Below are 16,139 nucleotides of genomic sequence, written 5' to 3'. Positions count from 1 at the left end.
GTTTCACCATGTTGGTCAGGCTGTCTCCAACTCCTGACCTTAAGTGATCTGCCAGCCTCAGCCTCCGAAAGTGCTGGGATTATAGGCGTGAGCCACTTCGGCCAGCCTCCGGGCTCATTTTTGTATTTTCTGTAAACACAAGGCTTTGCCGTGTTGCCCAAGGCTGGTCTCCAACTCCTGATGTTGCCCAAGGCTGGTCTCCAACTCCTGAGCTCAAGTGATCCTCATGCCTCAGCCTCTCAACCTGCTGGGACTATAGGCATGAGCCACTGTACCCAGCCTGTTGTTTTTTATTAATGGAAACTTACTAGGAAACTGACAAAATCCAGGCCGGGTGTGGTGGTTTCCCCCTGTAATCCCACCACTTTGGGAGGCCAGGGCGGGTGAATCACCTGATATCAGGAGTTTGAGACCAGCCTGACCAACATGGTGAAACCCTGTCTCTACTAAAAATACAAAAATTAGCTGGGTGTGGTGGTGCACGCCTGTAATCCCAGCTACTAGGGAGACTGAGGTAGGAGAATCACCTGAACCCGGGAGGCGGAGGTCGCAGTGAGCCGAGATCCCGCCATTGTACCCCAGCCTGGGCAACAAGAGCGAAACTCGGTCTTGGTCTTGGAAAACAAACAAACAAACAAATCTGACAAAATCTCAAAGATAATTATAACCCTTAGGGGTCCCAGATTTCTCCTCCTCAGGAAATGGCAAGGGGGTGTGGAGAGGGGCCGCCTGCTTTGGCTGGCTTAGTTTCCTTCCCACAACCCTTTCTGGAGAAACTCTAAACGCCCCCATTTTTTAGTCCTGGAAATTTCCCTATCTGCACCCCCTGCCCTGTAGCTTAGGTTATTCAGCAGAGATTTGCAGGCTCCAGCAGGCGTCGGACTTACAGAGGCAAATGTGACCATGTAAATTCCCGGGCCCACCCATGACAGAGAGCGTGTGATTCAGCAGGCCTCCTGTGAGGCTGGAGGTTTTAAACCCGCGTCCGGTGATTGGGATGGGGATTGAGGACCATATTCCGCGCCTGGCCACCAGAGGGCGCAGCGGGCTGGGCTCAGCGGTCCCCCTTTAAGAGCTTGTGTCTCCAGACAGGTTGCTGTAATCAAGGATTTGCTGGTTAGACAACAGGCAAGGGGTGAGCTGGGTCCCCTTGGGCAGAAGCCTAGGGAAGGAAGCCCGACAACAGGAAAGAGGCTCACATCTGGTATTGGGCACATGGCTGGGCCTTGGTCCTCGTGCCCCTGGACTTCAGAGCTCAGAGGGGCCAGGGCCAGGCCTGGCCTGGAATCTGGATGGACCTGTTCTGCCCTAAGGCACGCCATTTACCCAGTCCTGAGCTCAGAGAGCGTCTGTCGTTCCCGTGGGAAAACCGAGACAGGGGCAAGGGCTCAGTGGCAACTGCTCTGCCTTCCAGACCAGGGCTCTGTCTTGCCGGGGCTAGGGCACAGGGTGGACCCCAGGAAGTTCTGCTATGAGTCAGCTCCGAGTGCTCAGGGGACGGGACAGAGGCTGCTGGCCGGGGAAGGATGCCGGCCGGCGGTACCTACTTCCGCAGCTGCGGGTAGCCCTGCCTGGTGATTCAGCTTCCCTCTGAGGGTCCCCAGGTGGCGCCGCCCTGGACTGGGAGGCTGGGGAGGATGCTGGGGCTATGGAGGGGCGGTGGAGGTGCCTTAAGGGACTCTGTAATCCAGCTCTGCTGGATGCTGAGGTTCTACGATAATTGTGGCCAGAGATCAGGTGGGCGCGAGACTGGTCCTGGGATGGGGCCTGTAGGCCCCTCCTCACTACCCTGCTTCTTGAAGATAGCCTGGGCGGCTGTGCGGGATACCCCAGTGTCTCCAGCAATGCGCGTTGATCTCCATGGGGGGCTCGCCTTGGCGCTGGGTGGGAAGAGACTTGCTGGCGAAGAGAGGCTGACCACGCCAGCTCGGGGTGGGGCTCTACTGGGCAGATGCACAGGCCCGGGGCAGAGGAGGGCTGATGGGGGAAATGCCAGGCCAATGGGGGAGGGGCTGTGAGCGGGAGGTGTTGGGGCGGGGCGAGATCTCCCTCCCGGCTCCGGGAGCCGGACCTGGCCTGGGGCGGGGCCTGGCGGGGGTGCTCAGCCCAATTTTCCGTGTAGGGAGCGGGCGGCGGCGGCGGCGGAGGAGGAGGAGGCAGAGGCAGAGGCGGAGCCAAGGGCGCACCACCACGCCCGCCGTGCCGGGCCTGAGCTGGAGCCGGGCGTGAGTCGCAGCAGGAGCCACAGCCGGAGTCACAGCCGCAGCCAGAGCCGCAAAGCCTCCAAGAGCAGGAGTTGGAGCGCAGGCCCTGCTGGAACCGCGCCTAGCTCGCCGCCAGGCACCGGCCGGAGCACGGGCCGTGGTGTCAGCTCACTGCCCGGGCAGTGTGGGAGACAGCGAGCCCGCGACCCCCCAGGCCGGGCACCTCCAGGCGCGGAGCCCGGATCGCCCCCCTGCCAGACCTGGTCACGGCCAGAGCACGCAGGAGTTCCCAGGGTCTGGATCTGCGCGCACCCTAATGACCTGGGGACCGAAGAGAAAAAAGGAACGAGGATTTCATCTAAAAGCATAGCGTGGGCACTAGGCGAGGAGGCGAGTGGAGACCACCTGGCACGGGCAGAGGTGCCTGGAGCCCACGCTTGAGCATCGGAGACCCTGGCATCCTAGCAGTCGCGACCTTGGCTCTACCCTGTCTGAGTTGGAAATACAGCTTAGCTCCTAGACATCGCTGGCACAGGCCTGGCACAAGTAAGCAGTGTTCTCACCTGTCTGAAACGGGACACGGGGTCGGAGGAACCAGGATCTAGCCTGGCCCCAAGCGGAGATCTCTGGTGGCCCAGAGGTGGTCACTGGGGAGCCTACCTCCTGCCCTAGCCCCACTGGTGCGGATGTGCCGCTGCCCACCGGAGCACCATGATGGCAGGATGACCTCAACCGAAGTAGCAGCAGCAGCTGGTGGTGCTCGGGTGGCTGGGCCCCCCGAGTGGCCCCCTGGCAGCCCTCAGGCCCTCCGGCAGCCTGGCCGGGCCCGGGTGGCCATGGCAGCACTGGTGTGGCTGCTGGCCGGAGCCAGCATGTCAAGCCTCAACAAGTGGATCTTCACAGTGCACGGCTTTGGGCGGCCCCTGCTGCTGTCCGCGCTGCACATGCTGGTGGCAGCCCTGGCATGCCACCGGGGGGCACGGCGCCCCATGCCAGGCGGCACTCGCTGCCGAGTCCTACTGCTCAGCCTCACCTTCGGCACTTCCATGGCCTGTGGCAACGTGGGCCTAAGGGCTGTGCCCTTGGACCTGGCACAACTAGTCACTACCACGACGCCTCTGTTCACCCTGGCCCTGTCGGCACTGCTGCTGGGCCGCCGCCACCACCCGCTGCAGTTGGCGGCCATGGGTCCGCTCTGCCTGGGGGCCGCCTGCAGCCTGGCTGGAGAGTTCCGGACACCCCCCACTGGCTGTGGCTTCCTGCTGGCAGCCACCTGCCTCCGAGGACTCAAGTCGGTTCAGCAAAGTAAGTGCCTGGGTGGCCAACTGAGAAGGTGGGGATCCGGGTGGGTGTGTGGCCTGGATGGCCCTGTGAGGGGTATGACTGTTGTCCCATTTTACAGATGAGGAAACTGAGGTTCATGGCTGTGGAGGAAGCAGAACTGAGGCTCAGAGAGGGCCAACAGCTCAGTGAGTTCCAGGCCCCAAACTCAGGCTCTGGAGGCCCAACTCGTGTTTATTTGTTTATTTACTTATTTAGACAGGGTCTGGCTCTGTCGCCCAGGCTGGAGTGCAGTGGTGAGATCTCAGCTCACTACAGCCTCTGCATCCCGAGTTCAAGCGATTCTTCCCCACCTCCCAAGTAAGTGGGACTACAGGTGTCCACCACCATGCTAAGATAATTTTTGTATTTTTATTAGAGAAGGCGTTTTACCATGTTGGCCAGGGTGGTCTTGAACTCCTGACCTCCCAAGGTGCTAGGATTAGTGCGTGAGTCACTGCACAGCTTTTTTTTTTTTTTTTTGTATACACAGGGTCTTGCTATGTTGCCCAGGTGGGTCTTGAACTCCTGGCCTCAGTGATCCTCCTACCTCAGCCTCCTGAAGTTCTGGAATTACAAACCGGTATTTAGTGATAGCCAGTGATCTATGCTTTGACTAGCCCTTTATCTCACTGTTTTGTTCCCATTTGATAGATGAAGAGGCTTGCTCTGGGCCATGTGGCCAGTGAGCAACAGAGGCAAGATCTGAACCCAGATAGGAGGACTCCATCCTTCCAAGAGATGTGGCCTAAGGCTTTAGACCCAGAGGAAAGCCAGAAAGCATGGGCCAGGGAGAGAAAAGGAGGTAAAGCCTTGAGCTGGGATTTGGAAGGTCAGGGTTCAGGCCTAAGTCTGGGGAGGGCTGATGTTTACTGGGAGCTACAGTGTGACAGGCTTGGTGCTGGGTGTTGACCTTGAGTTCTCATGGCAACCACCAACATTATCCCCATTTTACAGATGATGGGACTAAGACCCAGAGAAGTTCATGATTTGACAGGCCGGGCATGGTGTCTCATGCCTGTAATCCCAGCACTTTGGGAGGCTGAGGCGGGAGGACTCTTGAGGCCAGGAGCTCAAGACCAGCCTGGCCAACATGGTGAAACCCTGTATTTATTAAAAATACAAAAATTGGGGCCAGGTGCGGTGGCTCACGCCTGTAATTCCAGCACTTTGGGAGGCTGAGATGGGTGGATCATGAGGTCAGGAGTTCAAGAACAGCCCAGCCGGGCGCGGTGGCTCAAGCCTGTAATCCTAGCACTTTGGGAGGCCGAGACGGGCGGATCACGAGGTCAGGAGATCGAGACCATCCTGGGTAACACAGTGAAACCCCGTCTCTACTAAAAATACAAAAACTTAGCCGGGCGAGGTGGCAGGCGCCTGTAGTCCCAGCTACTCGGGAGGCTGAGGCAGGAGAATGGCGTGAACCCGGGAGGCGGAGCTTGCAGTGAGCTGAGATCCGGCCACTGCACTCCAGCCTGGGTGACAGAGCGAGACTCCGTTTCAAAAAAAAAAAAAAAAAGAACAGCCTGACCAAGATGGTGAAACCCCATCTCTACTAAAAATACAAAAAAATTAACCGGGTGCCATGGCAGGCGCCTGTAATCCCAGCTACTTGGGAGGCTGAGGCAGGAGAATAGCTTGAACCCGGGCGGCAGAGGTTGCAGGGAGCCAAGATCACCCTACTGCACTCCAGCCTAGATGACGAGTGAGACTCCATCTCAAAAAAAAAAAAAAAACTGGGCTGGGCGTGGTGGCTCACAGCTGTAATCCCAGCACTTTGGGAGGCCAAGGCTGGTGGATCACCTGAGGTCAGGAGTTTGAGACCAGCCTGGCCAACATGGGGAAACCCAGTCTCTACTGAAAATACAAAAATTAGCTGAGCATGATTGTGGGTGCCTGTAATCCCAGCTACTCAGGAGGCTGAGGCGAGAGAATCACTTGAACCCAGGAGGCAGAAGTTGCAGTGAGCCGAGATCACGCTATTGCACTCCAGCCTGGGTAACAAGAGCGAAACTCTGTCTAAAAAAAAAAAAAAAACAAAAAAAAAACCAGCTGGGCCTGGTGGCGTGCACCTGTAATCCCAAGTACTGGGGAGGCTGAGGCATAAGAATTGCTTGAACTTGGGAGAAGGAAGTTGCAGTGAGCCGAGATCATGCCACTGCACTCCAGCCTGGGTGACAGAACGAGACTCTGTCTCAAAAAAAAGAAAGAAGTTCGGCCCAGCGCAGTGGCGCACACCTGTAATCCCAGCACTTTGGGAGGCCGAGGTGGGAAGATCATGAAGTCAGGAGATCAAGACCATCCTGGCCAATGTGGTGAAACCCTATCTCTACTAAAAATACAAAAATTAGCTGGGCGTGGCAGTGCGTGCCTGTAATCCCTGCTACTTGGGAAGCTGAGGCAGGAGAATCACTTGAACCCAGGAGGCAGAGGTTGCAGTGAGCCGAGATCACGCCACTGCACTCCAGCCTAGGGACAGAGGGGGACTCCGTCTCAAAAAAAAAAAAAAGAACAAAGAACAAAGAAAGAAAGAAGTTCATGATTTACACAGAGGTCACAGGGTCCCTAATGACGTGAAGCATGGTCTGTGTGACTGCAGCAGGGCTCTGGGCAGTTTAGGGTAGAGGTTCCAGGCCCAGACCCGCTAGATCATTCTGCCTGAGGGCTGGCTTCCCGCCTTTCCTACTGAGGAGCATCTGAGTCGCAGCCTCTACCCTTTCTCTGCCTCAACTCAAGGAGATATAGGGGAGGCCAGGGCGCCCACTCAGAGTGGGGAGGTCTGGGTTCCAACCATACCTTTGCTCATATTTGCTGGGCAACCTTGGACAGATCAGGATTTTATCTGGGCCTCACTTTCCTCATCTGTCAGTGGAGGAGAGTTGGAGTTGATGGAGTCCAAGGGGCCTCTTGCTCTCCCTTCCTGCCCTGAGATCCTGTGACCCAGGCCTGGGAGAAGGAAGTGGGCACTCCAAGAATGCTGGGCTGGGGTTGATGGCAGCCCGCAGCCAGGGAAGATTGAAGTCAGAGTTCAGCCCTGCCCTGGCATATTCAGAGCTGGGACACAGAGGCCCTGTCTCTATCCTCCCTGGCCCCGAGGCAGGGCCAAAACCCAGTTCTATTTTTTGCCCTCAGGTTACATGATAGCTGGAGGCTGAGCACAGGCATGAGCTCTGGGCTTGAGTCTGCACTGGGAAACCTGACCTATGGGCCCCCCCATGCAGGACACAGTGCTGCAAAGGTCCTAACCTCAAGGCCTGTGCTGCCCCTGCTGAGAAACAGTCAGTGCTCCTCACGCTGGGACCCAGGCAGCCCCAACCTTCAAGAGGGGTTATGGCTGGCCAGGCCTCAGGCACTTGGGCATGGAGTGGCATGTGCCTGGCATCGGGCTGCATCTTGACTCCTGCCAGCTCCTTCTTTCCCTCCCTCCCCAGTCTTAACTCCCTGACCCCTGGGGAGGTCGGGTCCTTGCTCTAGGCTCCTGAAGCACCCTCTGCTCACCCCATCATGGCTCCAAATGCCATGTATGATCGCCACCTGGTTACATGTCTGCTGTCTGCCAGACAGATTTGGGCAACTCTGTGTTCCTGGAACCTAGCCCCGGGGCCTGGCAGAGGGTACATACTTTGTAAATTATAATTTTTAAATTTTATTTTATTATTTTTTTTTGAGACAATCTCTGTCGCCCAGGCTGGAGTGCAGTGGCGCAATCTCGGCTCACTGCAACCTCTGCCTCCTGGGTTCAAGCAATTCTTGTGCCTCAGCCTCCTGAGTAGCTAAGACTACAGACTTATGCCACCATACCTGGCTAATTTTTTTTTTTTTTTTTTTTTTTTTTTTTGTAGAAACGGGCTCACTATGTTGCCCAGGCGGTCTCGAACCCTTGGCCTCAAATGATCTTCCCTCCGGGCCTCCCAAAGTGCTGGAATTACAGGTGTGAGCCAACATGCCCAGATGGATAGATTTATTGATGGCTCTGACAGGCGAGCCGATCTCATAGAATGGTTGGGCTGCATGGTTCAGGAGGGAGTTTAGAGGGCTGGAGGCCCCACTAACAGAGATGGGAGCCCTGCAGAGATGGGGAGGAACAGACTTGAGCCAGGGCCTGAGATAGGTTTTTTTTTTTGCTCATTTGTTTGTTTATGAGAGGGTCTTGCTCTGTCATCCAGGCTGGAGCACAGTGGCTCACTGCAGCCTCAATTTCCCAGCTTCCGGCAATCCTCCCACCTCAGCCTCCCAAGTAGCTGGGACTATAGGCGCACCTCCATGCCAAGCTAATTATTGTATTTTTTGTAGAAATGGGGTTTCATCGTGTTGCCCAGGCTGGTCTCCAACTCCTAGACTCAAGTGATTTACCCACCTCAGCCTAAAGTGCTGGGATTACGGGCATGAGCCACCACACCCGGCCTGAAATAGGTTTTGAACAAAAGGAGGTTTCTACAGCAAGAGGCTCCTGGAGAGGCACCAGGGCCAGATTCAGACTCAAGTGTATGTGGCTGATGCCAGCTCCATTCCTGAGAGCAGAGTCTGTGGGAGCAGAGGGCAAGTATCCAGAAAGAAGGCTGGGCATGGTGGCTCATGCCTGTAATCCCAGCACTTTGGGAGGCCAAGGCAGGCAGATCACTTGAGGTCAGGAGTTTGAGACCAGCCTGGCCAGCATGGTGAAACCCCGTCTCCACTAAAAATACAACAAAATTAGCTGGGCATGCTGGTGCATGCCTGTAATCCCAGCTACTCGGGAGGCTGAGGTAGGAGAATCTCTTGAACCGGGGAGGTGGAGGTTGCAGTGAGCCGAGATATCACACCACTGCACTCTAGCCTGCGTGACAGACTGAGACTCCATCTCAAAAAAAAAAAAAAAAAGTCAGGCGCAGTGGGTCACGCCTGTAATCCCAGCACTTTGGGAGGCTGAGGCGGATCACAAGGTCAGGAGATCGAGACCATCCTGGCTAACATGGTGAAACCCCGTCTCTACTAAAAAATACAAAAAATTAGCCAGGTATGGTGGCGGGTGCCTGTAGTCCCAGCTACTCAGGAGGCTGAGGCAGGAGAATGGCGTGAACCCGGGAGGCGGAGCTTGCAGTGAGCTCGAGATCGAACTACTGCACTCCAGCCTGGGTGACAGAGCGAGACTCTCTCTCAAAAAAAAAAAAAAAAAAAAAAAAGTATCCAGAAAGAGGAGAGCCCAGACAGCTGCCGGCAGGGCCAGCAGCTTCCCTCCTTCCTGGGCCAGTTGTAGGCCCAGGGGGCCTGCACGAGGAGAGTGCCGTCTTCCTACCCACAGAAAGGGTGGGAAGTGGGGCGCCAGCCTGCTGAGCTTGCTCTTAGCTGGACCCCCCCACCCCGCCCCACATCACAGAGCAGGCGGACTCAACCCCTGTCCTCTGAGCTCTCAGGCTGTGTGTGATGGGGGAGATGCACTCAGATATAGAGATCACAATGACAAAAGAGAAGTTCTAGAGTCAAGGTGGTCACAGGTGTTGGGGAGTGGTTGCTTCTTCCTGGGGAGCCCTGAGAAGGCTGCCTAGGGGAAGAGGCATGCAGTGAGGATGACAATAATGTAACCATGAGAGCAAACATTTGTTGGGGCCTCCCTAAGTGCCCACACCATGCCCAGCTCTTCATACTGATGGAGGAGGAAAGGGTGATCTGGGAATGGGAAACAGGCTGTCCCAGGGCACGGGGTGTCAGCCAGCAGGAGCAGGGTGTGGGGATCATGCCAGCTGCCGGGGTGAGCTGGCATCAAGGGCATCACACAGGGCATCAGGCCCCGTGTTCAGCACGTCACATGTGAGGGAGATGTTGCTACCTGAACCACACTACTCACAAGGAGACTGAGGTATGCAGAGAGAGACAGTGTCACACCGCCTGTGAAAGAGCAAAAGGGACAAGCCAATAGCAAGCAGACAGGATTTAGAGAAGGGTCAGCTGTTACCTGTGGCAGAAACCTGGGCATGTTCCACTAGAAGGAGAAGTGACAATGAGGCAGGACAAACAGGCTGACACTTTGGGGTCCCCAGGTAGAAGTCAGTTGCCGCCTCTGACAGCGACTCGCCGCCCTTTCCCTGGGCTGCAGGAAGGGGAGGTGGAGGAGTGGGTGGGATGTACAATGGGTGCGAGGAGATGGGTGGGAAGGTTAGGACCTTCCTGCCTGGCTGCCTTGCAGAGGGTGAAATTTGCCAAAGGTGAAGTTCACCTGGAAACCCACATGCCTTCCTGTGATGGGACGTTTAATGTGGAAGCCACAGGCAGCTCATAACAGTGTTAACTTTCGAGCCTGCGAGCAGGAGGCATTCTGATTATCTGTTCATTTCTAGAAACGTTTCAGCCAGAGGGACTGTTTGTTGCCTAGAGAACAAAGCTAAAACATCAGAATGAAATTGAGAGAGAAATAACATTTCCTATTCTAAGCACAGCCTATGAGTAAGCATCTCTGTGGCTTTTTGGAAAGTGTGTGTCAGAAAATGCATAGAGGCTCGCAGAGGCCCGGGAGGGGACCTGTGTCGACTACTCATCTCTCTCCACTAACTTGGCGAAGGCCCCATGCCATCCTTGCCCTCATGCAAATAATGTCATTTCAGCCAGGCGCAATGATTCACACCTGTAATCCCAGCACTTTGGGAGGCCAGGCAATAATAATAATGTCATTTCATCTGGGCACCCCTTTTTGAATTGGCTGATGGTGGCACGTGTACACGCAGGTACACACAGATATAGTCAGACATAGGCAAAGCAGCAAGATCCTCTCTTCCCTTACAAAGTGAAAAGGTTTCCTCTTAGTCCTGGATTCATCTTGACAAGCCCCAGTATTAGCAGGAAAAAAAAAAAAAATTGCTGATTATCAGTTATAAACAGTGAGTGAGAGCCAAGATCCCACAATGACCTTTTGTTCCCTTGTCACTCCAGTGGTCATAAGTGAATGAAGCAATGAATGGGTCACCCTTTTGACCCAATTTATTATTTTCTTTTATAAATTCTTATTTTTTAATGCAAAGGCCCCCATGTAGCTAGTAAGTGGCAGAGCTGGGACCCTCTGCTGGCCTGCCCTTTCATGGTGGCTGGAACTGCAGTGTGGGAGTAATAAGGGCTGTGGCCCGGGTGGTTGGGGCCAGTTGATGCAGTCTTCGAAGCTGGGTTAAGAACCTTGGGCTAGGTGCGCTGGCTCACGCCTGTAATCCCAGCACTTTGGGAGGATGAGGTGGGAGGATCACCTGAGGTCAGGAGTTCAAGACCAGCCTGGCCAACATGGCAAAACCCCATCTCTACTAAAAATACAAAAATTAACCAGGTGTGGTGGTGCGTGCCTGTGATCCCAGCTACTTGGGAGGCTGAGGCAAGAGAATCACTTGAACCTGGGAGGCAGAGGTTGCAGCAAGCCGAGATCATGCTACCACACTCCAGCCTGGGCAACAGAGCAAGACTCTGTCTCAGGAAAAAAAAAAAAAAAAAAAAAAAGAACCTAGGACCTTCAGGGCCAGGGCAGCCCCTGAAGATTTATTTTTATATTTTAGAGACAGGGTCTTGCTCTGGTCACTGAAGTAGACTGCAGTAGCATCACCATAGCTCACTATAGCCTTCCTCTGGGCTCAGGTGATCCTCCTGCCTCAGCCTCTCAAAGTGCTGGGATTACAGGCACAAGCCACTGCACCTGGTCGATTTTTTGTTTTTTTTTTGAGACAGGGTCTCACTCTGTTGCCCAGGCTGGAGTGCAATGATGTGATCTTGGCTCACTGCAACCTCCACCTCCTGAGCTCAAGATCCTCCTGCCTCAGCCTCCTGAGTAGCTGGGACTACAGGCATGTGCCACCACTCCCGGCTAATATTTTGTACTGTGTAGAGATGGGGTTTTATCACGTTGCCCGGGCGGGTTTCAGACTCCTGGACTCAAGCGATCTGCCCTCCCAAAGTGCTGGGATTACAGGCATGAGCCACCACACCCGGCCTTTGTAATTTTTTTTCAGCCATTAGTCTTCATACTCATTGATCATTTAGATATCCCAAGCAGATCATTGTTTCAGCTCGTGGGAGGCGGTTTGAAGTGGCTGATAACAGACTTATTTATTTTAGTTTAGTTTTTTATATTTACTGAGCATTTCCCATTTAAGAGCTTTACGTATGCTGTCCTTTAAAATGTTTACAACAACCCCATGATTAGGTTTGATTATTACCCAACTCTCCGGGGGAGGAAACTCAGGCTTACAGAGGTTAAGCGCCTCTCATAAGCCCAGGTCACAGCTAGTCAGGGGTGAACACAGGTCACAAACGCAGGTGGTCTGACTCCAACTCTTGACTGTCACGTTTCAGATCAGGAGCCACTCGCCCTGCCTGAGGGGTCCGGGTAGACTTCTTAGCGGATCGGCCATAGGGGTCATAGTGGGGTGGCTGGAGGGGGTTGTGTCCCTCTGGGTGCTCATGGTGGTTGTCCTGTTGCAGGTGCCCTGCTGCAGGAGGACAGGCTGGACGCGGTGACCCTGCTCTACGCCACCTCGCTGCCCAGCTTCTGCCTGCTGGCGGGTGCAGCCCTGGTGCTGGAGGCTGGCGTCACCCCACCGCCCGCTGCTGGTGACTCTCGCCTCTGGGCCTGCATCCTGCTCAGCTGCCTCCTGTCTGTTCTCTATAACCTGGCCAGCTTCTCCCTGCTGGCCCTCACCTCTGCCCTCACCGTCCACGTCCTGGGCAACCTCACCGTAGTGGGCAACCTCGTCCTGTCCCGGCTCTTGTTTGGCAGCCGCCTCAGTGCCCTCAGCTACGTGGGCATCGCACTCACTCTTTCAGGAATGTTCCTTTACCACAACTGCGAGTTTGTGGCCTCCTGGGCTGCCCGTCGGGGGCTGTGGCGGAGGGACCAGCCCAGCAAGGGTCTTTGAGACCTAGGGGATCTCAGGAGCCACCTGGGATGGCCCTGGCCTGAATCCAACCCTCAGCCATGGCCATAGGAAGAATGGAAAACAGGGCTGGGCATGGTGGCTCATGCCTATAATCCCAGCACTTCCAGAGGCCGAGATGGGTGGGTCATCTGAGACCAGGAGTTTGAGACCAGCCTGGCTAACATGGCAAAACCTCATCTCTACTAAAAATACAAAAATTAGCTGGGCATGGTGGCGTGTGCCTATAGTCCCAGCTACATGGGAGGCTGAGGTGGGAGGATCACTTGAGCCCTGGAGATCAAGGCTGCAGTGAGCCAAGATCGCATGCCACTGCACTCCAGCCTGCGAGACAGAGCGAGACCCTGTCTCAAAAAAAAACAAAAAAACAAAAAAAAAACTGGAGAACAGGCAGTGACGTCTGTTGGGGGAGCTTTCTGGAAGGGCTGGCTTGGAGGTTGGAATGGGGACTCCCAGGGAGACCTGCCTCCTATCCCTGCCTGCCTCACCCCTGCCACAGACTCTGCTCACCACTGGATGGTGCGTCCAAGCCTGGCACAGTCCCTGTGCTTGTCAGAGTCATTATGATTAATATCAACTATGATGCCAAAAATTGCTGGCCAGACTTTGAAGACCTCAACGTGTTAACGATGACGATGATGATGATTCTTGGCGGTTACACAATCCTTCCTCTTGGAGGGGAGGCAGCTAGGAGGCCCAGCAGGGGGGCTTCTAGGCTGCTGGGCTCCCCTAGGGAGTTGGGGTAGTCTATGCCAACTGCAGGCAGCTGCTGTGGCCTCACCCCTGGGCCCCCCAATTTTGGGTCATCCATCCTCAAATACACTATTTTTGCTTGTATGCCTGTGTCATTTGTTGGGGGTACAGAGGGGATATAGGGAGAGTGGGAGCCTTCCCACACAGAAACTAGGACATCCTCTCTTACCCTTACCCATCGCGGTCTGTCTGGCCCCCCACCCCGAGCCCAGTGCTATTCCCTCAAATCCCTCCACTGGCCAGGCCACCATTGCCCATCTTCTGGACAGTGGCAGTGGCCTCCCCCTTGCTCTGCCCTGGCCCCTCTACTCCATCTTACACACAGCCCCCTTCACCCAGAGGGATCTCACTAAAACATGTACATTCTGATGCTCCTCACTGCTCCTGGGACAAAGTCAGAATTTCCTACCCCAGACCCCTAGTCCCTCAGGACGTGGCACCTGCAGCCTCACCCAGCTCATCTCCCTTCCCCTGGGCTCTGTCTTCCAGCCTCACTGACTTCTTTTGGTTCCCTGTGATACCAGGCCTGCTCAATGAAGCCTTTGCACATGCTGTTCCCTCTGTTCAGTCCCCCATTCCTACAACAACCTCCTCCCTTCTCATGGCTTAAACCCTTGCCTGGAGGAGAAAACCCAAACATGCAACTCTTTTTATTTTTTTTATTTTATTATTTTTATTTTATTTATTTTTTTTTTTGTTGAGACAGAGTCTTGCTTTGTTGCCCAGCCTGGAGTGCAGTGGCCGGATCTCAGCTCACTGCAAGCTCCGCCTCCCGGGTTCACGCCATTCTCCTGCCTCAGCCTTCTGAGTAGCTGGGACTACAGGCGCCCGCCGCCTCGCCCGGCTAGGTTTTTGTATTTTTTAGTAGAGACGGGGTTTCACCGTGTTAGCCAGGATTGTCTCGATCTTCTGACCTTGTGATCCGCCCGTCTCGGCCTCCCAAAGTGCTGGGATTACAGGCTTGAGCCACCGCGCCCGGCCCGCAACTCTTTTTAAAAAGAGAAATCCAGGCCAGGCGCGGTGGCTCACGCCTGTAATCCCAGCACTTTGGGAGGCCAAGGCGGGCGGATCATAAGGTCAGGAGATCGACACCACGGTGAAACCCCGTCTCTACTAAAAATATAAAAAATTAGCCGGGCGCGGTAGTGGGCGCCTGTAGTCCCAGCTACTCAGGAGGCTGAGGCAGGAGAATGGCGTGAACCCGGGAGGCGAAGCTCTCAGTGAGCTGAGATTGCGCCACTGTACTCCAGCCTGGGGGACTCCGTCTCAAAAAAAAAAAAAAAAAAAAAAAAAAAGAGAAATCCAGGCCTGGCGCGATGGTTCACATCTGTAATCCCAGCACTTTGGGAGGCCAAGGTGGGCAGATCACCTGACGTCAGGGGTTCGAGACCAGCCTGGCCAACATGGTGAAACCCCATCTGTACTGAAAATACAAAAAATTAGCCAGGCCTGCTGGCATGTGCCTGAGGCAAGAGAAATGCTGGAACCCAGGAGACGGAGGTTGCAGTGAGCCAAGATCACACCATTGCACTCCAGCTTGGCCAACAAGACCGAAACTCCGTCTCAAAAAAAAAAAGAAAAGAAAAAAAGAAGAAAAAAATCCAGTCACTTGAGGCCAGGCGTTGGAGGCTGCAGTGCACTATGATCATGCTACTGCACTCCAGCCTGGGTGACAGAGCAAGACAGTATCTCTTTGAAAAAAAAAAAAAAAAAGAAGGGCTGATGAGGGTCTTGACAGGGGACTGTGCTCAGGAGGCTTGCAGGGGTGCAGGAGAGCAGGGCTCCCATGTAGGGAACCTAAGACAGGAGTCCCAACCCCCAGAGCTCCCTGACCCACCAGCCAGTGTCAGCTTTGTTATTTACCTCTGAGCCTTTCCTTGGCACTTGTAACACTTAACTCTCCCCACCCAGCTACCTTTCCTGGAGACCACCTGTTAAAGATGATAAGGACCCAGGCTGGAGTGAGAACACCTGGGACCTAATCCTGCTCTGCCCACCTGACTGAGAGCCTCCCCTCCCTAGGCCTCAGCTTCCAGATCTGCAAAATGGAACTGATGATCCCCTTGGAGAGGGTTTGAATGAGGAGCGCTGAGCAGGGCCAGGAGTGAGGAAGGAGGTGACGGCACCAACTGGCTCTGCTTCTATCTTGGGGTAGTCACCCAACCTTTCTGGAAACCATCTGCAAAATGTCTCCCATTTGTGTGAGCAGCAGGAGCTAGACCAGGCTGGGGCTGTGGTCTGGGGAGACTGAGATTCAGGGAGGAATCATTCAGATTCAGTAACCAGAATTCGTAAGGGACCACAGTGCCAGCCAGTGCTAGGCAGGGCTGAGTTAAGGGCCAGCCCACCGCGGGGTGGGAGGTAGGGGGTTGGGGGGGGTAGAGAAGGCCTAGGAGGACCGGTGTGGGGTTTCCTGGCCCCAGGCTCCGCCCAGGCTGCCTTACAGAAGGGGAAGTGGGCCTGGGCTGAGTCACTCATCACCCACCCTCTGACTCAGAGATGCCACTGGCCCAGCCCAGTCTCTGAGCAGCTTGGATACCTCTGGCCTCCACTCTCAGGCTTTGCCAGGCAGGATGGAGGGATGGATGGCTGTGGTCAAATCCTCCTTGGTGACTCAGGACCCTTTCCCATCCAACAGGCACCCACTGCCATAGTAGGGACCTCCCTGTACCACCCTCATTTCTAGGCCTTGTGGGATGCTTGGCTAATGAGTGAGCCTCACATCAGATTAAAGCCTGCCCCTGGTGGTTGTGGGGACAGGTGACTGGGGTTGTGTGTGACCTGGGAGCTGATTTGTCACCAGATTCAGGACCATTAGACATTGAGGTGATTCCCTCAAGGCCACAGCCAAAGCCATCCCTATCACCCCTCCCAGTAGTGGGCACAGAGAGCACTGGATTGCGAGTCAAAAAGCTTGGGTTTGGCAGGATGTGGTGGCTCACGCCTGTAATTCCAGCACTTTGGGAGGCCGAGGGGGGCG

The 16,139-nt window shown here is 55.0% G+C and overlaps 1 protein-coding gene across 2 annotated transcripts; it reads left to right on the top strand.

Annotated features, from left to right (window-relative positions):
* The first annotated feature begins 2,210 nt into the window (after positions 1 to 2,210).
* On the top strand, positions 2,211 to 15,362 carry SLC35E4 (solute carrier family 35 member E4). 2 transcript variants are annotated; one of them, XM_077948852.1, is made up of 2 exons: positions 2,211 to 3,509; positions 15,182 to 15,362. In XM_077948852.1, the coding sequence occupies exons 1-2, from the start codon at positions 2,891 to 2,893 to the stop codon at positions 15,235 to 15,237; spliced, it is 675 nt and encodes a 224-aa protein (XP_077804978.1). In that variant the 5' UTR covers positions 2,211 to 2,890; the 3' UTR covers positions 15,238 to 15,362.
* Positions 15,363 to 16,139: the final 777 nt, after the last annotated feature.

This window comes from Macaca mulatta, chromosome 10 (genome assembly GCF_049350105.2).
Source record: "Macaca mulatta isolate MMU2019108-1 chromosome 10, T2T-MMU8v2.0, whole genome shotgun sequence".
NCBI lineage: Eukaryota > Metazoa > Chordata > Mammalia > Primates > Cercopithecidae > Macaca > Macaca mulatta.
This window is presented reverse-complemented; position numbering and strand designations above follow the sequence as displayed.

Bases quoted from the DNA above. Each gene is read 5' to 3' on its own strand.
- SLC35E4 (XM_077948852.1), top strand. From the start codon at position 2,891: ATGTGCCGCTGCCCACCGGAGCACCATGATGGCAGGATGACCTCAACC. The intron at 3,510-15,181 runs GTAAGTGCCTGG...TCCCCTCCCTAG, and splicing joins ACTCAAGTCGGTTCAGCAAA to GCCTCAGCTTCCAGATCTGC.